The following is a 25,358-nucleotide window of genomic DNA, read 5'->3' on the forward strand; positions in this document are numbered from 1 at the left end:
GTAAACAAAAGCTTTGTTTACATAGCGAGGAATTGTAAGCTCTAAAACTCGCTTATATCTCAACAAATGACACTCAAATTTTGGTTGCCAATTAAAAATGCCTTACTGAACCATTATAAACATTAAAATCGAAAAAATAATATTTGACCAAAATTGTGACCATGCCCCTTGAAATGCGCCTTCTATTTGTAATAAACAGGATACAGTATACAAGTTATTTAACACGTATAGCGATAATGTTTAACTTCGGAATCAGAGCATGCATTTATGGTCTCGTTCTTTTCAATTCGGTCAAGGCTGTATGGGTTCAGTGACACATAGCACATTTACTAGTTAAACACATTCGTTTCTTAATCCCCAGGTAAGCCAGTTACATTTACCTTTGCTTTTCAATGTATTGCTATTATCTTTAAGTCAAATCTCAGCCACACTCTACTTTAGATTCTGTTGTATCGTTACGTGATAATGTTGACTTGTCAAGATACAGTACCGTCAACGCGGATCCCGTTTTTAATCACGCTCCCCCCGCGGTTTAATCATCCCGGTCATCGCTGCAGCCATGTTTAAACCGCGGCGGTGTGACCTACCGTTTAACAGGGTGATCGGAGATTTTTACCTTACGCTATTAGACAATAAGACGGCCACCTTATATTAAGAATCATTATTTACTGGTAATGTCTAATGAATTGCTTCATTTCACATTAAATGATTATGTATTAAATGCACGTTTTCAAAACTCTCTATTAATTTTTAAGAAATTTTAATTAAACAATTATATGCACCCGTAACAATTTTCATGTAACGGTGGATAAAGGTATTATTTCGAAGACATTTTATTTTAATCATTTTCTTAATATAATCTACATGTAGGATAAGATAAAAACTAAAAAAAGAAAATACTTATTTTTTAAACATTTCCGACTCTTAATATTTTTAAATCCATATCAAGAAGTAGCACGTCTTACGGCTTGGTCTCTCGATGCTCAAGACAGTAAATGTTATACTATAGTCCGTGACAAGCACATGCTTCACGGTCAACGTTTACCTTACGATCAACGACATAAAATGAAAATTTTTCTTTACTCTGAAAATACTACATGATATTATCATTTTATGTGTGTCGATTATAAATAAAGGTGCTAAAATATGTTGTAACAGTTGCTAATAACGTTTTTCATAGCCCCCCCCCCCCCCCCATCTTGAAGTTTTTATGACTGTCAAAGTAGACTGTATTTAACTTTAGTCCCAATTGTTTTACACAAAGATGTGAAACGATCGCACTGACAGGAAATCCACTCTACGCTTGAACGCACAGAATACACAGGTACATGTATAGACCGGTGGGTCATCCGTGAAACGAGTGACCACAAGGAATTCTACCCGTATCAAACAATTTTACTAGTAGTAACAACAATTATTGTTTCATTTTACTTTGTTCTTAAATTGTTAAACGTGTTTTATGATGTTCCTCTCCGCAAAAAAACCCATTAAACCTTCAATATGAAGTAATCGAGAGAATGAAAATTAACAGAACGAAACTATTTTCTTTTAATTCTCTTTGATCCCGATAAACCAGTACTTTATAAATTTAAATATAATATATTTTAGTTTTATTAAGTAAGGTAAATTAAGCAATTTTTTGAAATATCGTTAGAGATATCGTATTATCTATATAGAAGAAATTACAAAACACAAGTAATGGTGTAATTAGATTTTTATTGTTTGGCGTTTTTGGTCGTGGCAATAAAAGCAGCATGGGTCGCCAAGCAGGGCAGACCCAACAACAAAGCAGCAAGTACAACAACATGAGCAGCACAAATATTTTTTGCTATTTCGGGTTGACCGCAAACAGCTATAGTTTGAACATTTGAATGTTTATAATATAAGTTCAATATCAGCAGCAATTGTAGTTTGAACATTTGAATGTTTATAGTTAAAATGCAATATGGTAGCAGCAGCAGCAACAAGCACAAAATGAGCAGCAGCATAAATCAATAGCATTTGATTGTTCCGGGTTAACCGCGAACAATATATTTGTTAATCATTTCACAAACTTGTCACATCAGTTGAATGGACGGGCGCACATGCCACATGACCTTCAACTGAAGGTTTAAGGTCACCCCACAAGGGGAGCCCAATTCAACTGACCCACGACCAAAAACCCATTTATTAAATTTATGATTTTAATGTTTAGGGATAACCTATTTTAGTTTTAAGTTGCATTGTTTGTATGTGAAGTAACTTTTATTGGCGTTCGTCTGGAAATACTGTCCCAAGCCCTTTTCGGAAATATTCAAGGCCCCCCTGAATGTCACTCAAGAATTTTTTGTTACCCAAAGGATTGAGATGCACATTGTCATTGCCCAAAAACTGGTTGATGTTCCTAATAATATCTGGGTGCTTAATATATGCCCCCCCCCCCCCCCCTAAGTCCTGTATTTGACATGCTGTTGCCCTATTGAAGCGTTTACGATTCCTCTCCATAGCTTCAAGGTCTGAAGAATATCTATAAGACTTGCGTGGCAATATTTGAGACCAAACTAACTTAGTCTTTGGTAGGAGATCAGCTAGGCTGGTTATGCTTTCGGACATGTGTTCTATTAATTTAGCGAGGGGCCAGTCAGGGTCACCTAAATCATTCCCCCCACAATGAATAACAAGAAAGTCAGGGGCTTCCTCTAACCTAGTAAGATACATAACCTTTTTCTTTAGGTCAGTGAACTTTAATCCAGTATACCCTTGCCACCATATTTTTATTCCCAATCTTTCCAACCCCAAGTTAATCCCTCCTGTTCTAAGCATGGCTGCTAGAAAGGCATGTTTAATAATGGAAGACCCCACACACCATACTGCAGAATCTGAAAGCAGAAAGTTTAACAGCAAACTTGTTTAATAGGGCAATGAATGTAGGATTTATAGATTTGTGATTTCCATCTGCCTGCCTCTCTAATAGAATCTGAATGGCAACCTTGCTGATATGCAGCAGTGGCAGCCCCTATCCTAAAAGAATGTGATTTGTATCGATGGCTATGCAGTCCTAGAGCATTAGTGGCTTTATTTAACACTGCTGAGAACTGAAATCTAGTGAGTGGGCTACCATCAGAATGACAGAGTACTGGACCGTTAATTCGAGGCCTAATGGACAAAAAAGCTAACATATACCTTATTGGACAATGAAAACTGGAAGATTTTTCAATGCAAATAGTTACCCCTCTGCCGTATTGGTCGTTCTTTGATTGCCTGATGGTTAAAAACATGTTGGACTTATCAAGGGAAAAATTGATGTCCGATACATTAATGATAGTAGCTGGACTACTGCCTTTGGAAATTGCTAATTCCCCAACTCTTAAAAGACCAAAAAATGCTAACATATATGCAGCTTGAAAAAGATGAGACTCGTACAAATTAGTACAAACTGAAGGTAACACTTGAACAATTTTGCACAGAATAGAATGGGTAATTGGGAGTCTTGTGTCCTTCTTCACTGATAATCTGTTCATTCCCTCTAACATCTTAACAACCAGACAATTTCTTGTAACATCATCTAGGTCCCTAGACTTGCATTCAAAACCAATTGCTGACACATATAACCTAGCTGTAGCTGAAGAAAACTCTTTAAGAGATAAATATGCAATAAACTGTACAATGTGTTCTAGTGATGGTGGCCATACATTTTGAAACTTGTGCTCCAATCTAAATTTTTTGAAATGCTGTTAAACCTGTATCATAAGCAAGTTTTGTGTTCTTTGACAATGAAGCCTGAAATAACTTATCTACTTGAAACTGTAAATCATCTGCAGAAAATCTTGTGGAATTGGCTCTGCCTGCTCCTTTGCCTCTGGTGCTAACTGTCTGAATTTTCCCCATTGATTGCGTGAAATAGAATCAGCGATACAATTATTGCTACTTTCTATATGTTTAGCTTTGAAAATACAATTGTACTGCATAAGCATAAGAACAAGTTCCCTCACTAACTTCATTACCCTCTTAGACTTGGAAGTTTGTTTGTTAACAATGCTTACTAATGCACTATTGTCTATGAAAAACAAATCTTTTTTGCATTCCAAATCCTGACCCCATAACCTAATAGCTAAAACCAAGGGAACTAGTTCCAGGAATGTCATATCCCTAATTATGTCAGATGAATGCCATTTTGGTGCCCATTCAAAGAATGCCCATCTCCCTTGAAAATATGCACCACATCCAAGCTCTGCATTACCTGTACTATCTGTAAACAATTCTAAAACATCCGAGCTGATCCATTCTCTGGATGGAAAATATGAAATGCCATTAAATTTCTCCAAAAATATAGCCCACATGTGTAAATCATCCTTCAACTCTGACAATAACCTAATATGATGATGAGCCTCAGAGGCCCCACTCATTGCATCATAGAATCTGCGATTAAATGCCCTACTTGACCTGATTGCTTTGCCAAAAAAATTGAACATTCCTACTAATGATTCCAATTCTTTCAATAAAACTGATTTCCTGGACAAAAATTCCTGCACATACTGTTTCAAAATTTCTACTTTTGGTTTAGGAATTTTTATGAGCATATTGACTGTGTCAATTTCTAACCCTAAATATGTAAGCACAGAAACAGGACCCAAAGTTTTGTCCTCTGCTAATGGAATATTAAGCTCTGTACAAATATTATCAAATTCTGACATAAGTTTTTCACAGTTGTAAGTCCCCATCTTTCCTGCAAATATAAAGTCATCCAAATAGTGATCTAATGTTTCTAACCCTGAGCGTTTTTGAGTAAGCCATTGCAAAAAATTAGCAAATGTTTCCCATATCTTACAGCTTATTGAACACCCCATTGGCAAACACTTGTCTACATAATATAAGGAGTCAATTGAAAAACCTAACAATTCGAAGTCACTTGGATGAACAGGGATTAACCTAAATGCACTTTTCACATCTACCTTTCCCAGTAATGCCCCTTTTCCTAGGGAAGATATCATGTCCACAACATTGTCGAATGAAGAATAATGCACAGAACACACTTCTGGGTCAATAAAATAATTAATACTTTCATATTTAGGATAGGAAAGGTGCATAATCATACGCCACCCCCATCAGCTTTAGGTACTACTCCTACAGGTGAAATATGGAGATTAGATATTGGCCTTTCTTGAAAAGGGCCCATGATTCTACCCATACTTATTTCTTTTCCTACTTTATCCATTAAGTGTTCATAATGTTCAGAGGCTGACCTTAAATTTTTGGACATGGTATGTATCCTAGGCCCATTGTACTGTAAATGAAATCCTTCAGTAAATCCCCGTTTTAATTCCAGTGCTGATTCTTTCCTAGGATAGGCATCATCAAGACAAGTAATCAAACTGTTGATTTTAATTGGGGTTTTTCCCATATCCCATAGTTCTGGTGGAATATGCGTTATGATAGGTAGTGGTGGGCCAGTTATGCCTTGGGGTGTTGCCCCTGGGGACCCGAGGCTGTGGTGTTCGGGGACGAAAACGAATGGGGGCAAATGCTTGATGGTTAACTAACTTAGGAATTGCCTGGTTGTTAAACCTTATGTTGTTGACCCGAGTTTGAGACTGAGGGTAGGATAGTGCAAGCGGGCATTGGGATACTGGGTGGTTACCGTGGCACCTGATGCATGAATGGTGATAAACACAAACTGGACGAATACAATTTCCCTTGTAATTGTAATCAAAACATGTGTTGGTAGACTGCTGGGAAACAGTGGAAGCAATTTGCAATGAGCTAGATGGAGACATGTAAATAAGCCAAAGTTTGCTGTCTACCTTTCCCCATGGAATTGAGGGATCCATGCTACGCCTTAGGCGGAATTGTTCATCGTAGCTTTTAAACCCCAGACCCCCTACTCTTACTGCCCCCAATCTAACATCATGCAAATATTTGAATATACCTTGAACTGAATCAATGTGGGCTGATGAATAAATACTGCTATATATAATGAACGCATCTGTCCACTTTTCAATACTGTCAATTTTGACCGAGGGTTTACTTGTTTCTCTCGTCATCAGTTCCCCCTTTTCATTGATATAGATAGACTTTTCTGTAGGTATTACATTGTATTACTCAACAGCAAAGCAAGGTCTACATATGCGGAACTAATAATTTTGGCCTTAATATTTTGAGAAACATTAATTGCTATTTGGTACATAGTGCTTGCTAACAATTGGGGCATTTCAGGCGTACCTTGCCATGTGCTTGCACTAGTTGTCAGGTTTTCAAACCCTGTGCTAGTCCCTGCCTGCTGGTGCTCATCGACAGCAGTCGGAGGCACTTGTGTGACCTGTATGGCACTGAGGGTAGGCTGTTGGAAATCTAGTTGACTCTCCGCTCTTCTCTTTCTCGTCCTCGAGTCCAGGCTTGACGGACCTCCGCCGGCGCCGGAGCACGTGGCTCCTTTGTCCTTGTTCCCTTTTGGTTTTCCTCGTGGCATATCGAATGCATGAAAGCAATTTAAAGAAAATGGTTCAAGTGTTTTCATCGCATGATTTAATGTACTTAATTTCAAGAATTTAGCAAAAGGGGGGTTTTATTAAAAATAAATTGTCTACAATTCAATCCATTAAAATCCGAAGCAAATTACCGTTAAACATTAACATCAATGCTTAAATTCTTTTTCAAAATACCCGATGTGATTTATTTTGACAATATTAAAACTTAAGTTAAAAAGATTGTAATAGCGAGCGCAGCGAGGCGGCGCGAAGCGCCGCTCGCGTAGCGAGCTCCATAGACAACGTGTACGAACGGAGGAAATTCGAGTTGAAATCTGCACATTGTTCAAAGAAAATTTTATGAGGCCACGTGAAAACGTTCTACTATCCCAGTGATCCTTTGCGGTGCATAGCAACATGGTGGAACAGAAAGTGTTTCTACGGAAAATTCTTACCTCTACATCGCATACATCATTTTCATTTAACAATAAAAAAAAATCCTTCTAAAAACATTACAGTAAACAACACATAAGCTTACGTAAAAAAACTGAACTTTTGCTGACATATGACGTCATTTCCTTCTTCGAGTTTGTCCGACAATTTACGAAAACTGTCGAGCGCAAAAGAATGTTAACTATGACGTCACAAAGATCTCGCGTTTTAATTTCCCGCGATACATTTAGAGGTGGATCAAGCATATGTACTGGATCATGTAGGAAGTACTCAGTACTCAGTATCAGCGTTAACGGTGACTCTTTGGCTGATTAGTTTTGTTTTGATTATTTTTTTTTGCTTAGTAAATACACATGCAAGTTCCATGCTAAATTTATTGTCATATTGATCCGATCATATATGCATACGTTAAGTAGGTGACAAAAAAGTATTAAGAAAGAAAAGTCTAATCATTATTAGATCTACGTGCAGCCACGTCATTTTGTAATGAATAGATAAATGAAAAGAAATAAACTGTTAAAATATCTACCGGTATATGTATTTGTTATATAGTTGCATATGTGGTCAAATAATATTGGATATCACACACTAAGAAAGGGGTGAGGGCACATGTCTACAACGCTTATATAGCGTACAAAAATTAAAAAGATTTAAAACAAAATTAATGTCACTGAGGAAAATAATTAAAACACGGGTTACAACAAGGAACAAAATGAGAAATAACAAACAAAATTTATTTTTACTGATTTTAATGATCATTATTAAAGGTAAAGAAAAGATAAAACATAATTGTATCTACATAAAAAAAACCGGCGTTGTGTTTATCAAAATATTTTAATATAATGTAAGTCTGTTTAACATTTTATTGATGCTCAGTGGTAGTTTGTTAAGTGTATGAGACGAGGAAGGGGCCATTGGAATAAAAGTTTGATAATTTCGGGTTCCTTGCAGTGGTAAAAGTTTTCGAGACAAAGCCAAAGTTTTTGGTTAGGGCAAGTCCACGGGTTGCATTTAACAATGATGACAGATGTGTGGTTCCTTCTGCGCTCGCCCCAACGGTCACACCGTAAAACATATTAATTTTTTGAAAAATTGAGCGAGCTAAACTTTTTGCTACCTTTCAGCCCTGGTGGACACAGACCACAATTATTTTTCCCTCTTATTCCTTTATACAAAAATAAATCATATAAAAAATTCCACCGGCTCAAATGAGTTCAAATACAGCATACCTATAGAATGACACTAGTCCAACAATATATCCAAACTACAGGAAAATCAATCGAGAGGGGACTGAGATATGGCCCCTAAAATAACCCCTACCATGAAAAATTCACTTTCATTATGGAATCTGTGTAAACATTCGCCTCTTTACACCCTTTCTATTGCGCCTGTAAAGATAATTTTTCTAAATTTTTTCATGCCTGTATTTTTTTTCAAACCTTCTTCTTTCCATCCATGCCATAAAATGAACCAAATTCGACCATTTAGTACCCCTAGGAATTTTTGAAATAATACATACATTTTTAGAATGGAACTACTTGCGTGGTCAATGAGCACGGGGTAAAAATAGTGGTATGTGACCTAATGATAGGACACAGACCACAATTATTTTTCCCTCTTATTCCTTTATACAAAAATAAATCATATAAAAAATTCCACCGGCTCAAATGAGTTCAAATACAGCATACCTATAGAATGACACTAGTCCAACAATATATCCAAACTACAGGAAAATCAATCGAGAGGGGACTGAGATATGGCCCCTAAAATAACCCCTACCATGAAAAATTCACTTTCACTTTGGAATCTGTGTAAACATTCGCCTCTTTACACCCTTTCTATTGCGCCTGTAAAGATAATTTTTCTAAATTTTTTCATGCCTGTATTTTTTTTCAAACCTTCTTCTTTCCATCCATGCCATAAAATGAACCAAATTCGACCATTTAGTACCCCTAGGAATTTTTGAAATAATACATACATTTTTAGAATGGAACTACTTGCCTGGTCAATGAGCACGGGGTAAAAATAGTGGTATGTGACCTAATAATTACACAATTCTTCTTTGATTTTGATGAAACTTGGTAGGTAGACACTTATACCCATAATACACCTCCCTGTGAAATTTGGCGGGAATTGTGTATTCTGCATCAGAGTTATAGGCCTTTGAAATCTGGTCCAGGAAGGCTGAAATAACATGCAAATTCTAGCACGTTACACACAATATTCAAATTTCAAGAGCTACATTTAACATTAATTACTTGTCAAAAGTTTCATTAATCTATTACATTCATTAACCTAACATGTCTACATGATGATGCTAATGATGATTTAATTCTTTTACACCTGGAACTATTTTTTGGAAATTTTTGAAAAAAATACCCCAAATATGGCTAAATTTTTCAGAAAATGCCAAAAATGAAACATTTAATCACATGCTATGAGCTTGAAAAAATGTTTAAAAAATTCTGCATTTAGTTTGCTAGAGAAATCAGGTATTTTGATAAATATACAGTGGCTAATCCGTTTACATTAAGCAGATAATCACATAGAACCATTCACACATTTTCAGGAAATGGCACTTGCTGACCAAAGTAGATTAACTCAGAGTACACAGGGCTGATATGGATAGGCATAACATGCCTTTTGAAACAAAACTAACAATTTAGAAGACTTTAGAATGAATTCTATTTGTCCATTCATTACATATACACTGACTAAATTACTTAAATGTACCCTAATTCATAAGGAGCCTTGGTTCATGAAAACTGTACTCTTAAAACAAAGGGAGATAACTCTACACATTAAAATCCAAAGCAGGGATTTTTTACAAACATTAACGAGAAACTATTTTAGAAATTACAAGTCCATCACCTTCTTTCAGCATTATCTGGTGTGATTAATCTTGAGGAGATCATACCTTTTGTAGCGAGGATTCACCATTCAAAGTCATGGGTTTCTACATACATTGTGCATTTAGAGGTGAAAATGTCTGGTATGTTACCATGAACAATGATGACCAAGACTCAAATTAATGATGAGAGTGCCAAAAAGATATTACTACAGTATTACAAATAGTAAAGCTTCTAGCAGACCTCATATATCTTGGGCAATCACTGTTCAATGCCAGCAACCAAACTCATACACATGCTACATTTGTTGGTAGTTACATTTCTAGGACACAAAGAGGGGAAAAACTGACATAATAAGACTTTAAAGCAGTAATTTAAATAAAAGTTTGATAATTTAGATGCTGAAATGACTATTTCTAACCAGTAAAATGTATATGTCTCATATAAATATCTATACATGAAGGTTTACATATTCTAAAGTACTGGGGAACATGTTGTGATGCCTACTCACCATCAGATTTCAAGTGTTAAATTGTAAGAAAAATATGAATAAATGAATAAAATAAACTTACCATTTGTTGTTTTCTTCATTATTTCTCTGTCAAAATGGTGTTAACTGGGGGGGGGGGGGGGGCAGTTGCCCCTTTACCAGCTTGTATGTCCTGTCATGCAATCTGCTAGGCAGTGAAATATGTCATCATTCATAGGAATCATAAAGTAACATAAGCCCTACTTTCCTCCTTATAATTTAATTAAAATAATATTAAAGGAAATATATATATACTTTTACATGTAATATGATTAATATGAGAGAGAGAGAGAAAGAGAGAGAGAGAGAGAGAGAGAGAGAGGGTATATTTAAGGCTTTATAACTTAATGACAAATCGACCAATTCTTTTATGATTTGAGTGATAAGTAAAGTTAACATTAGAAAGTGTTTTTAGACATTTTGCAAGTACTTACGTCCCCTGTTTGACTCATTGATGACACCATGCTGTTCACACCCCGTTCAAATCCATTTCACACAATTTTTACCGTTTTTTTTTCATATTATCTGCCAAAATTGAAAAAGAACCCCACAAAATGTCATTATTCATCCTAATTGTTTGAAAAATAACGAAAAATTATACTTAAGTTGATAAACGTGGATTTTGACCTTTGACCTGATAGGACACAGACCACAATTATTTTTCCCTCTTATTCCTTTATACAAAAATAAATCATATAAAAAATTCCACCGGCTCAAATGAGTTCAAATACAGCATACCTATAGAATGACACTAGTCCAACAATATATCCAAACTACAGGAAAATCAATCGAGAGGGGACTGAGATATGGCCCCTAAAATAACCCCTACCATGAAAAATTCACTTTCACTTTGGAATCTGTGTAAACATTCGCCTCTTTACACCCTTTCTATTGCGCCTGTAAAGATAATTTTTCTAAATTTTTTCATGCCTGTATTTTTTTTCAAACCTTCTTCTTTCCATCCATGCCATAAAATGAACCAAATTCGACCATTTAGTACCCCTAGGAATTTTTGAAATAATACATACATTTTTAGAATGGAACTACTTGCGTGGGGTAAAAATAGTGGTATGTGACCTGGTTGATTTTGAAAAGGATTTGTCTACCGAGCCCGATTCAATATCGAGCCCGAACAAAAAGAACACCGCAATTTCCTCATAAGATAAAGGCATCTATATAACATGCATATAGATGCTATTATCTCGCACATACCCACATTACAAATGGAATACACGCATTCCGGAGTTTTTTTAAATGTTATCTGAATAGCTGGAGAAAAGAAGACAATATGTACATATCTATAGTCTGTTTAATAATTAACCAGCAATTCGGTAGAAACTACTTATCTTGTGAACATTATTTATTTTTGATTCAATATTATTTCAATAAATCAATTTTTCTATAAACGTAAACTACTATCTTTCTTTTTGTAATTATTTAAAGTTTTCAACTATCTTTTTTATTTTACTGCTTAACATTTTTTGAATACAGACTATAGACAGGTATATTTACATATTGTAAAGGTATCACATTTGACTGAATGCGAGAATACGAGGTGGGGATGACCCGTGGGTAGACCTAACAATTACATGATCTTGCGTAATATCCTTAAGCGCTTAGCACATTAGATCAACTACTTAATTATGATTTCGGTGTTGTAACGGGCTTGCGGGAGGTGTTGGGAATGAGGGTTTAGTCCTGGTCTCCATCTCTCTCATCTTCACTCGAAGTTCCCGGTCAGACCCGGAATCAAGGACAACTGCTCTGTCAACTTCTTTGGCCCGGCCCCACTGACATCATACTCCTCACCAACGACACTCTCACATCGGAAGTATACACGACTCCGCACTTGAAAATTGTCATCGCACAAATACCGCACAAGAAAATGTCTATCTTCACGCACACCAGAACGCCTAGTCATTGTTTTATGAATATCACAGAATATACCTGTATATATCTTTTCAGGGCAACACTTAGTTTAAAACTGAATAAAACCCGTGCGATGTGAAGAATCATACAATTTTAATTATGAGTACCTTTTTCCTTTGTGTTTTGATTAGGAGAACTGATTTTCCCTTGAACATTTAATTGTGAGCATGTGTTTTTATAAGGCTACAACTAGTCGGTCTACAGAGCTGGTTAAAATCAATTTTCCGAACAAATTATGAATTTTTTATCAAAACAGTGGCGCTTGTTACAGCAATTATAAGGACGTGATTTTCCGTAATATGAGCGATTAAGCCACTTTTAAAATTTGAATGAATTTTAAACGGTTTGATAGGATAAAAGATAATATATGCTATTGAAAAAAAAGTATACATACCTGAATATTTATAAAGTAAAATATTTAATTTGAGTAAATACGTCTTATTAATTTTACATAATCGGGTTAGATTTTAAAATTTAATCTAATCGTATATCGATATATCAGTAAGTTAGTAAAGCATGATTTTTCAACCACTTGCGGGCATGGCTCATTTCAATTTGGATTGTACAGATAACAGCATTGAAATATTACCCCAGTATTACCAAATAAACAGCAAATATCAAAAATAAATATTTACCTTCAAAATATGTGATTTTCTATAAAGGGATCATGATTATCTTTATGCATTTGTTAACTTACATTTATGTTTAATGCATGTTACATATTTTTTTTAATCGAGGGCGATAACTCGTGTTCCTTTTCGATACTTTTTAACACCGATCGTTCAAACCGCGGGGGTGTTGTCATTATGGGTTATTGAACCGCGGCGGCACGCAATTTTTACCTGAGACAGGTGTTTAAACCGCGTTGCAATTTGGACATCGGGGGTGCACGGAAAATACGGGATCCGCGTTGACGGTACTGTAATTTTTGATTTTTCAGTCGCTAAATTAGCTCAAACTTTATCCATTATCTTATTGCTTGTAGGTAAAGTTTTTAACACCTCAAAAAATTGCATATTATGAAGACACTTAATCGATACTGTAGTTGATAAATTATTGTTCAGACTGGCCTATTTTTAGACGTTCAATATTAAAAAGGGCCCGGGGTTTACCACAAATAAAGTTTGCAAGTACTTCTATTGTACAAGCACATTTCAGACCCAGCGATTCTAACGTTTCGAAGAACAAAAACAAATAGTAAAGAAATTTGATTTGTGATGCTATCTAGGCCAAAGAAGAGGGACAATGAGATTATAACGAATCTTACATTCTAATCAACCTTTCCCCATCAGGATGGAAACACCAAATATCTATCAAAAGAGGGATTTTTTTAAATACCTATACCACTCAGTCAACAACTAAATTTTACTTTTTGCTTTAATCTGGAAAGGCGAATGGATGTCAGATTTATAGATTCAGTTACATTTGAGTCATATCGAAACTATCATGACGACTGAATAGCATTTATTCAGTTTTTGAATGTGCATAATTAAAAAAAAAGTTTATTTGTGACAATAAAACCCTTTTTCCAGTACACTGGTAGCAACGTTATTGTTGACGAACGACACGCACAATTATGATACACGAACGACACGCACGATACACGAACGATCACGCACGACACAGAAACGCTCACGCACGATACACGGGCGATGACTAACTTACTGAATGTTAACGATACACGAACAATAACGATAAATCACGCAAACAAACAATTCTGCACCATTAAACACGCAAAATCAAAAATACTTTTTAAGATTAGAAATAAGGAAACGTATTGCTTTAATTTATATTACAATATGCTAGTGTTTTTTTTTGTTTAGTTTTGTTTTTTTTTAAAGCGGCATATATACAGTAGCCATCCGCTGTTATATTTGTACACGTAAACAATATTATATAGGATTCAAACACAAATTATTCTTTTGCCTCCATAACGAACATAGCCTTATCATGACTTAAAAAAAAATAAAGAAATAAAGAACATGCATAAACTACAAAAAATTGTACATCCGAGTTATTGTTTATGTAATCCGATTCCCTTATGTTTGATTTATTTATGCGAGATATAGGTCAATTTGTTACCTTGTTCAAAAGAATTTCGAGTTTTCACATCCCATATTTTCACAATTTACGGTACATAATTGATTTTATTCTATTTATTCTAAATTTTAAAGCGTCTAAATAAGTTGATTTTTCTTTCAAATGTTTATACAATGTACAATGTACCAGAGGAGAATGCGTATCGTATTCTCATTTTAAAAGGAAACTGGGGGATAGTTGTTTTGTTTTTAACGGGGGATGGGTAAGCTTTACCGCTTACATTCAATGTGTCTCTCTTGAAAATATTTTTAAAATTATGTGTCAAGATGCCATAGATGCAATAAGTGCTTGATTTAGGCTGATTACAAAAGTATGCAAAACTAACTCGACCAAACAAAGGATTGACTGAGTTGTTGAAATACTTATCTTAAAATGTATTTAACGACGAAAGAGAGAATAGCTTAAAACAATCAGCACGGACAAGATACATAAAGATTACCAATTTTCAATGTTCTATAAAAAAAAGTTTTAAATTCACATTGTTGCATTGTTTAAATAAAAAACTACAAAACGAAAAAAAAACCCCCGCACAGTCATTCACAGTAAAAAAAAACAACAAACCACTTTTTTTCTGATACACGCACGATCCCGCACGTTAAACGAACGATCACCAACATTACACGAACTATTTAACACGATTGGCTTGTCAACAATAACGTTGTTAGCACTGTATAACGGATAAACAAATCATATTTACGGTCGAAGATAGTTTGTATTTAAATTTGTCAATATTTTAAGATTCTGATATACATGCATGTTAAGTAGGAAATGATTAATTAGGTGCACCTCTTCCGAATTAAATCTGTTATTTCGGTTAATCTTTTAAATCAATATGACAATTCATGGAATTATTTACACAAACAAGACACAAACAAGAGAAGAAAGAAAACCCAACTAAATCAAAACTTTGTTACATTGAGCTACAGTTGAACTGATCTTAATCAATATATTACACCTTAAAATAAAACGTTTGCAAGACCAGGTTGAAATGGAACTTCAAGGCAGAACAGCACTTGTGACGGGCTTTGCTGGCGCCATTGGATCGGTGATTGCTAAATCTTTAGCGAACGCCGGATGTGACGTCATTGGGGTGGACAAAGTGAAACATGATATTGTACGGATGTCCATCGATGAAATAAAAGCAGAGTAAAGCAAATTTATTTTGAAATATTTAAACATAGACGAATTAAACTGATTAAGTTTTGGTTTTCTGCTTTAAAAGTTAAGATTTTGTATTCCTAATCATAAGAGAATGATTATAAGACGGAATGCCAACATATCATTACACTCTATAAGCAATTTAAAACATTTTTTTGGGTTATATTTTCCCATTTTTTCCACAGAAGTAAACGAGATCTTAAATACTTCCAATGCGACCTTTTAAACAAAGAAGACATCCGTAAGGTTTTCCAAGATCTGAAGTCTGGAGATGTTGACATTTTAGTTAATGCAGCAGGTATATATTCAATCTTTTTGACACATCCATCCCATCCATCCATCCATCCATCCCTACCTCATTTATTTCTTTATCGGTCCATCTTTTTATTAAACTATCCTTGTAATAATCCATTCATCCTTTGATTCATCAACCCAGCCAGCCAAAAATAATTTACCAAATCATTCAGTTATCTTTCTACAGGTCGATTATCAATCAACAGGGTTGAAGATTTGTCTGATGATGTTTGGGATGAAGATATAGGCGTCAATTTGACTGCACCATTCGTATTGATAAAACTGGTTATTGGCTTAATGAAAGAAAAAGGTAAAATATTAAATTAAAAATAATATGTATTCTATATTTATGTTTTCAACCTGTGTTATATTTAGAGACAAATTGCGTTACTCTTGCATTTAAATTGGATGAAAGTGGTCTATTATTAAAAATGAGCGAACAATTGCCTCAGGTTATGTTCCGACCGTGCAACGGTAGAAGTAAGAGTAACTACTTAACAGATAATATATGCAACAATGGAAACAAAATTCGTCTTGTTGGTGTTCGGCTTCTAATACATTGTGCATAAATGTACCAGAAAGACGATTTTTTTTTCTATTTATCAAAAATAAGAGGCAGTTTTTGTTTTATAAAATATAAATATATTTTTTTTCCGTTTTTGCTGTTTTTTCTAATTTCAGGTTGGGGAAGAATTATAAACATTTCTTCAAGTTTGGGAATAAAGGCAACAGGAAGTATATCAAGTTATATTGCCTCTAAGACTGGTCTTATTGGACTCACGAGGGTAAAACTTCATTTTTTTATAAACATTTTCTAAAAGCCCATTTACGTGCTGTTTTACTATGTTTTTTTTTTAATGGAATTTTTGATGTAGAAAAATCCCTAGTCTGTTTCTTAAACATTTCCTAACAGCTTCTTTAATAGAGTGACTATGTAATAAAATTGTTTACCTCCAGGGGAAAAATTCTTGCCTGATTTTTGAAATCATGAAAAATCAAAGTACTGGAGTACTGACGGGAGTTGATTTTATCGATTTTCATTTATTTAAAAATCAACTTATCTTGCATGGCAATTAGAGTCTAGTCTATATTTAAATTACGCACTTTTTCATATTATAAGTTACTAAAACTTTTCCAGCAAAAATTTCGAGAAACCCCATACGAATCATGTGTAATATTTAAGGATATATTTCAAACTATGTATTAGTAATCGAAACAATTTTAAAAATTGTATGGATCCAAGCACTATTGACATCGAACTCTTTATACAACCTTGTTCAACTATACGCTCGGCTGTCTCCGTTAATCTCAGACAAGCAAGAAAGCCTCTCTTCTTGTCGGAGATTTTCGGAGACAGCCGAGCGTTTGGTTGAACTGTATTAACCTCACTAAACTCTGGCGTAGGAATACATGAGACTACAAAAATATCTAAATTGTTTCGTATTATATAAAATCTGACTATTTTCAAAGTGTTTATAGATAAGTTTCCTTGATAAACAATGCTCCAGCATACATTACATCGAATTTTTCTATTATTTTCAAGAACTACGTCTTGTCAGCGGTGATGTTTTGTGCTTAGGTCCAAACACTGTTTCACTTTCGGTTTGCCAGAGTAACTGCATAGGATAGTTGATTAAAATCAACTCCCAAAAAACCAAATGAAAAATTAATATTAAAATGTTAGGAATTCATAAGTTTGGGAGAGTAGAATTGTTTTTTGAATCATTTTTCACAAGTGTATATAAATCGTTAATTAGTTTACCCCGAAAAATATATTGGAGATATCAAATCTACTTATAGTTTGTCCCAAGATATTTATTATGATATGATGATAATGTGAGCGAAGTTATCTTGGGAATTTTCACTTTCATCAATTTCAGTTGCACTTCTGTCACAGGTATGTGTATTTTTATTATAAATCATTCAAATATGCAGCATAAATATCTTGGGACAGACTATAGCATTGTTCGTGGAAAATTTCGGTTATCATTGCCAATGAAGAATATGTTTAAGGAAGAGAGAAAAAAAATTCGAAAACATTCGGACTAGCGAACATAAATCTTAGTTAAATTGTTGATAGAAAATTAAAAGATTATTCAAAAATGTTTTACCAAAAAATGCTTATTTTATATCATTGAAGTTTTCAGTTATTCTTTTGGTAAAGGAAAATGTAATTACTCTCCAAGAGAATACTTTAATTATGGTTTATGGTTTCAACATCTATGACTTGATGTACTTTAAGTTTAAAAAGGACCTTATGTATACACATCCTTATCGTGTTGTTCTAATACTTGCTATGGATTTATCATAAAGACAAATGTATAAGCGCATTTTCCCATCACGTCTATATGAAACCAACGGCAATATTAGACTTTGACCAATATTAAACTGTTAATAGAACAGATTTCAACATCTTTAAAACTGTTTATATAAAACGCATCAATAGTTCAGATTAATATAATCTTAACACAGAGGATCAGTCTGGCCTGATTTAGCAAAAAATGGTGGCATGCAAATATATCTGCTATGCATTAGTACGTTCTTAGTCAATCAAAAATAGGAACCCATTAATAGTTATCCGTTATGTATTGCCATATATATGTTTTCCATTGCTTTTTCACTTTTGACAAAGAAAAAATAATAAATATATGCACTGATCGCACATTGTGGATTCATTTAAATTCTTGGGGGTCAATGTTCGTTGATCGTGGGTTTTTTCTGCCTATTTGTGGGGATGTATTTCGTAGATGCGTCGTTCTTTAGTTTCAGTAACGATGATAACTCTTTCTAAATTTGTTTTCATTGAGGATGTAAATTCGTGGGAGAGGGATACCCACGAATACCACGAAAATTAAGCCACTACGAATGATTATAATTTCACACTATTCTTTTATGTTTACAGGCAGTTGCTGTAGAGTGTGCAGATAAAGGCGTGACATGTAACGCCATCTGTCCTACGGTTGTGGACACACCATGTAAATGCATTACGTCATTAACTGTTTGTTAATCGTGATCAAAAGTCAGTTTCTTTTTTGTAATCATAGTAAGGTAACTTCATTCTTTGATATATCAAATGTCTGTCGATAGCTACAATTCAGCCTTCATGATTCTACTTTCTATAACAGTACATGTAATACAATGTGCCCATACAATTTGATATATTAGACCTGGTCTTGTGTTGATTTTTTGTTCATTTTTTTAAATGATAATATATATACCTTTCAAATCATTCATTTAAAATAGAAATCACATCACAAATCAACTTTTGCATTTGAAAAACGAACACAAGCATGTTACAAACATGCTTTATTTTTTCAGTATGTCAGTATATGTTCCGTGTTTTGGTCGGATGGGGTGTTTATCCTTTAAAACACCGTTTATTAGTGAACGTATTTGATACATTAGACATACATTGTACAATGTATCACATTTTGATTTTTAATCTACCTTTAAGCAAGTTTCTTAAAATACATATGTAGGCATACAATACCACATATATTTCAAGTTCTGGTTTCTAATACATTATGAATTTTATTGCACCTGTAGTTATAACATCTTTTATGGAACACCAACAGACAGCTACGGGAAAGAGCTACGAGGAAACAAAGGTACATTTTTAGAGTAACTTGCATCAAAATGTTTTACATATAGGTCTATGGGAACACGAATATTGCGGGTTTATTGTTGTATCATACGATCTCAAATAATCGATATGAAGAGCGTGTCTGAGAGAAAAACATGAAAATGGTCCAGAAGCTTTTGTAAGCTCTACGTGGTATATATGTATATAATTCATACAAAGTAACTTTTCTCATATGATAAAGGTATAAGTGCATGGGTCTGTTACCATAAGAAGCACTACGGACTCCAAATGAAAACTGTAATTACACTGTTTTATTATTTTTTTTTTTGGGGGGGGGGGGGGGAATAAATGACACATCTGAAATGAATTCAAATTCTTAATTTTTTTTTTTGTTTTGTTTTGTTTTTTAAAGAACATGTAAATACTTATTAAACATGTAGTCAATACAACTGATCTTCCTTTAGACTAAGATCAAAAAAGTCATAAAATTGAAATTGTGCCCCATATTGTATATGTTTGGTGGGCTATAAAGCTTAAGGTCAAGATCTAGTAAATGAAAGGTGTCTACAGGTTTAGGAAATTCAAGATATAAATTCTTTTAATGATGCTTCATAACAATATCTTTGTTTCATAGGGTGTACCGGGGCTAAAATTTATGGAAAACACAATGAAAAAATCAAAATGTTGGTAAACACTATGGAAAATAATGTTTTAAACAACCATTTTCTACTTAATATGAAGGGTAAAAGTAAGGAATCTCAGAGTTTTGTCCATTTTTGACTAATGAAATATATCTGGAATGCCTACAGTCTCTCCAAAAATAGCATCAAACAAGCTCTTGACCTTCTCTCTAAAAAGATGTCAAATTGAGTATAGGTACAGGGATTAGTTTTCCCGTGATTAAATATAGAATGTCAAAATATTCTTTATTTTTCACATAATTCCTTTAAAGCCATAAAATACAGGAAAAGATTGATTAAATTGATTATGACGTCATAATGGTTCTAGCACCAAAAAGACACTCTAGAATCATTTGCTAGATTATAAATTTAAAAAAAATACAATCAATGTAAAAAATTAATATTAATCATCTTTAACATAGATGCAAAAGATATAATTAAGTTATAATGCAACAATCTTTTTGTAATGATGAAAGATAGCCCTGCATTTTTTTTATTACATGTACCAGCGTCCCTTAATTTGCAATTATATGTTTAAAAATATTGTTGTCACTAAGAATAAAAACAATGGACGAAATGTTTAAATGTGTTTTAAACCTTGAAACATCATCGATCTTTTATATACAAAGCCAAATGAAAAAGTCTATGAACCTTTCTGAACTATTTAAAATAAAAAGATTTTGCATGTTTTTCCCTGAGACAATCTTTTTAATTTTACAAAACTGATAGTTAGATAATCATCTTCGCTAAATTTATAATGCAGATAAATGACAGCAAACATTTTGCAAGACGTAAATGTACAATTCCATTTATGCACAACAGTAATGAAATTATGTTCTGTAAAATTAAATTATTGAATGCTCATTATCTTGACTTCGCCCATACAATTAATAATTACAATGCTAACTGTAATTATAAAAGTTTCCTCTTTGCTTAATTAGAGTTTTTTTTTTTTTAAAGTTAATTATTTTTTGTGTTTTCAAAGGAGGCGACTAGACAGTCACACCCAACAAAACAGTTTACTACACCTGAACAGGTAAATATAGTACTTGTGCACTAACAATCACGAGGTTTTCTTAATCACAAGAACAAAATAAAAGACACATTAAAAAATAATCTTTTAAGAATGTTGTCATTGCCATTTAAAAACCACTTTTTTCTTCTTTTGATAAAAATCTGTGTCTAAAAAATATAGAAACGCATATTTATTTTAAATTAAAAGTTTCGAATTGTTTTATACACAAAAAGTTTAGTTTGTGGTTTAAATATAAATCTTTAACGCTAAAGACGGGTCTGATTGGTAACATGTCAACCTTTTTTTATTTACTTGACATTAGGATGGGAAATCTTAAACGATGTTTAAAAACCCGTTTTCTTTCACTGAGGACACTATATCACTATATAGCTATTGCATTTTGATGACCTTAAGGGCTTTCCCAATTTTAAACCATTTCAATATTGAGAGAAAAAAAATGATTAATAGAACAAAAGAAACAATCAATCAATTAATCAATTTAATTCATGATTAACAAAACAACAAAAACAACAAAAATCCCCACAAACATTGCTCTTTAACAATGTATCACCCACCTTATTCTTATTTCTCACCTTCCTGTTGTTAGAACCATTAACAGTTTTTCTTATGTTTTATATTCTTTTCTTTTAATAACCTGTAGATGTTGAAACTTGCTTAATGTCGTTAGTTCATATTGAAGGGGGGGGGGGGGGTTGTTTTTTAATTTCAATAAAATCACTTACAACTTTAAGATTTAGTCGAAGGGAAATCGTCTGAATCTTAAACCATAAACCACGTTATTAGGCGGAAATACCTTACTTTTTAAGAAGAATTAGGTTTTGACTTTCTATATTCATTATTATGTTCAATATTGTAGGGAGTGTCAAATCAAACTTCAAAAGAATATTGTTGATAACACACCAACATTGAAGTTGCATTGCTGAAAGATCGGTATTTTTTCCTATTTAGATAGCTGACTTAGTGGTGTTCCTTTGTTCCCCAGCAGGTCAGAATATGACTGGGACAGCTATTCCCATAGATGGCGGAATAACCATCGCCTAAAGACAATACGGCTGAAAGCGACACCTGTGTAATGTAGAAATGATATATACATACAATCACCATTTCGTGTACTTTTAATTAAAACCCGTACAATCTTCAATTCCAAATCAATGAATATAACTCCCACAGTTATATAGTGTTATTAAATACATATGAAGTGTTTGCAATGGTGTTCACACATTCGATTAACGAATACTAATAAACTTTATCATAGACGACAGGACATAGTTTTTTGTTTGTTGTTCAAATATTGCTCACATTTGTAAAACATTTACACAGATCATCGAAAGATAGATATTTTTGATTGCCAACACTTTTTGTTTTCTTTCAAACTTTGTCAACTGGGATGCAACGGTAAAACAATGTGAACATGATAATGATAACATTAATTCATCTTTAGGATTTAACTCTGTTTAAAACAAATTACTTTAAAAAACTTAAATTAAATCTGCGTTCAGCATACGTTTGAAAAATAATCCTTCCACGGTCATTTAAAGGAAAGGTTATCACACAAGACATCGGACAACGAATACGATACTATTCGGACTAACTTAAGAAAACCCCCCAAATATGCCTGTTCCCAACAGTCTACTAAAATGTGAGAAAGGAAACTAAAAAGTGACCAAAAGTACACAAACCCTTAATTATTGCATATTTTTGTCATTAAAATTCAATTTTGAATTAATTCGCAATATTTTGAAAGTCTCACTACAACGATTTACATCTGTAAATCAATTGACGTTTAATATAAAAAAGGAGTGGATTCTATGTCCTCAAAACTCTAGATGAGAACAAAACTCATGTTCAAGTATTAATAATCCCAAGCCCGAAGTCTACATAACTGTCACAGATTGGCCGTGCTGGTTGTCAGAAAGAATAACTAGTTGAATAATTAACTACATTTTAATGTTCAATTCATTTGTTTATCTTGTAATTTAAGTTTTACAAAGAAATATAGATTTTGTATGTCACTTATTGGCTGGTCCGTAATGGCGGCCTCGGCGGGCTCAAAAAACCATCCGTCCGTGTATCTGTGTAAGACAGGCCAAAGTTGGTGAATCTTGACTGTTGAATAATTGAAGTTGACTGTTTATGGTGGTTCCATTTTTCTAAAGGCTGAGTTCCTTGAATACTGAATACTGCAATAATGGGTTCTAAAAATAGTATACATTTCATAACTGTATATACCATACATTGGGGTTATATTCTATGCACGTTTTTCCACATACATATACATTACTTTACACATATATTTTACATGTAATTATATTATACATGCCAACTTTTACTCATGTTTTACTTATATATTTTTACACTTGTACTTTACACATACTATATACATTATACAAATAGCATGTTTACTTATACGCTGAATTCACGCAATTACTATCATGATACACACTTTTTACAATGTATACGGAACATTGTTACTTTACAGTTACTTTGTATACTTTATAAACATTACCAGTTTTTATGTACTTAAACAATATGGTAAGTTTAAAACAACTCTATGGAACAAATGAACAAAAACACAAAAAAGGAACTTGGCTGTGATTGCAACTGAAATTAACAGTAAAAAAACTTTGAAATAAAACTCTCTTACCTCAGAAGTGGGAAGAACATGGTAAGAATATGCTCAGATGTAAATATTTTGTAGAACAAACTCTATTACAGGAGATCATGTGCTTCTCAGGTGCCTGCTACGCCCAAACTTACTACACCCGCACGGGTATTTAAAATGCCTAACCAGTTGAGTGAGTTTTAGGTACTCAAATTAAATCTATGGACACCTGATGTTGATTAAAATATATATATACAGGTAAAAACTATGGCAAACAGTTTGGACATTAAATGTGACAATTACCAATATGCAGTCTTTAATCCGGAGATTGTTTATACCGCTAGTAAAACCCCAAAGGCATCAAAGTAAAGATGATTTACTTTATCAAGGTTGTGCCCAAATGACAAGAAAACTGAAAATAACAAAACACACTATTACCATTAAATCTCAAATAACAATACTCTAAAAATAATCATACAGAATTGAGACAGTTATTGGTGACCATACTTTCTAATTTTAAACAGACATTCTCTTCAAAATGAACAATTGGAACAGGATATACCCATAAAGTATAATATATAACTTTCTTACTTTAATGACTTATCAGGATGTAAACAGTATGCACGTAATATCAAAACACAATTTCACAATAAACATTTGCCACACAAAAACATATGTAGGAAAATACAGAAGTAATAAAGTTAACAGATGTATCAAAGATCCATTATTATATGAAATGTATCAATATATTTTGAATACTTAGTAGTTATGTTAAAAGATAGGAAAAAATGTATGAATTGTACAATTATGTACCGCGATAAGTTCATTCCGAATTTTCTCTTACTATTTAAATAGTTGCGTGGTGTTATATATTTGGACTAGTAAATAAACTATAATTACAAACTTATAATTAAGAAAATATCATGATTAACAATTACGCTGTGCATGGACAAACTCCACTACGATAAATCTTGCTATCAAAGAGACATGAAATGTAGGAATCGTGCTCGGAAGCACATGCTAAAATTAACGCAAAACGTGTGTACAATGTTTCTATATTATGAAAGAAAAACACAAATCCGGACAAAATTTAAAATTATTCCGGAGACGGTACAACCAAAAACAATTAAAAGTTGCAAGAGAAAAAGTTTGAATCTGTGTATAGTATCCAGAAACGTGGGTGTGAACACTCGAAAGAGTACATTGTATTTGTATGATGCTTACAAAGACTACTTCTACCTCACCAAATGTTCTGTCCATCTGTACGTAGATTTTAAGTGATTCTTCTTTCAAGCAATTCGGTGTTTAAGATATTGATTTCTACGAAAGCTCAGAGGGCTCATTTGAGATTCGAGATTTGAAATACTAGATTCGAAAAACGAGAATCAAGATTCGACGTTCTAAATTCAGTGTTTAAATTAACAATCAAATTAAAGATCTGGAAATGTTTTAAAGAACAAACATGATAAGTATATTTGTGTCTATATAGGTTTATAGATGCACCAGGACACTTTTAATTAGTTTATGAATACAAAACATTTGAAAAAAGTCTATAACTTTAAAGCACGCAGTGGATAAAAAAGTAACGCAAGTCGAACTCAATGAGTAATAATTGCTTTGTTAAATTAATCGTACAATTGGATCTGCGTTAAAAACTTCCGTTTTCTCTTCTTTTTTTTTTCGTTTTATTTATTGGAACTTT

The 25,358-nt window shown here is 33.4% G+C and overlaps 2 protein-coding genes across 4 annotated transcripts; one reads left to right on the top strand and one right to left on the bottom strand.

Moving 5' to 3' along the window:
• The first annotated feature begins 261 nt into the window (after window positions 1-261).
• LOC128171786 (D-beta-hydroxybutyrate dehydrogenase-like) lies at window positions 262-22,315 on the top strand. 3 transcript variants are annotated; one of them, XM_052837576.1, is made up of 9 exons: window positions 262-361; window positions 15,286-15,449; window positions 15,647-15,759; window positions 15,943-16,065; window positions 16,437-16,540; window positions 18,658-18,730; window positions 19,302-19,363; window positions 21,004-21,054; window positions 22,003-22,315. In XM_052837576.1, exons 2-9 carry the CDS (start codon window positions 15,292-15,294, stop codon window positions 22,093-22,095), a joined length of 777 nt encoding a protein of 258 aa, XP_052693536.1. In that variant the 5' UTR covers window positions 262-361; window positions 15,286-15,291; the 3' UTR covers window positions 22,096-22,315. The 3 variants fall into 3 exon arrangements, with proteins under 3 accessions (XP_052693536.1, XP_052693537.1, XP_052693538.1); XM_052837577.1 differs by having other exon boundaries at window positions 290-361; window positions 15,281-15,449; XM_052837578.1 differs by lacking the exon at window positions 262-361 and adding an exon at window positions 13,098-13,119.
• Window positions 3,774-6,445, bottom strand: LOC128174070 (uncharacterized). The gene is made up of 2 exons (XM_052839706.1): window positions 6,199-6,445; window positions 3,774-4,705 (listed from the first exon to the last, which is right to left on the bottom strand). The coding sequence occupies exons 1-2, from the start codon at window positions 6,443-6,445 to the stop codon at window positions 3,774-3,776; spliced, it is 1,179 nt and encodes a 392-aa protein (XP_052695666.1).
• Window positions 22,316-25,358: the final 3,043 nt, after the last annotated feature.

This window comes from Crassostrea angulata, chromosome 2 (genome assembly GCF_025612915.1).
Source record: "Crassostrea angulata isolate pt1a10 chromosome 2, ASM2561291v2, whole genome shotgun sequence".
NCBI classification, from domain to species: domain Eukaryota; kingdom Metazoa; phylum Mollusca; class Bivalvia; order Ostreida; family Ostreidae; genus Magallana; species Magallana angulata.

Excerpts from the sequence above, each read along its gene's own strand:
- LOC128171786 (XM_052837576.1), top strand. The coding sequence starts at position 15,292 with ATGGAACTTCAAGGCAGAACAGCACTTGTGACGGGCTTTGCTGGCGCC. Across the intron at positions 16,541-18,657 it reads GTCTTATTGGACTCACGAGG|GCAGTTGCTGTAGAGTGTGC; the intron begins GTAAAACTTCAT and ends TTATGTTTACAG. Across the intron at positions 19,364-21,003 it reads AGAGCTACGAGGAAACAAAG|GAGGCGACTAGACAGTCACA; the intron begins GTACATTTTTAG and ends GTGTTTTCAAAG.
- LOC128174070 (XM_052839706.1), bottom strand. The coding sequence starts at position 6,445 with ATGCCACGAGGAAAACCAAAAGGGAACAAGGACAAAGGAGCCACGTGC. Across the intron at positions 4,706-6,198 it reads TAGTGCAAGCACATGGCAAG|GAAAGATGGGGACTTACAAC; the intron begins GTACGCCTGAAA and ends TTATATTTGCAG.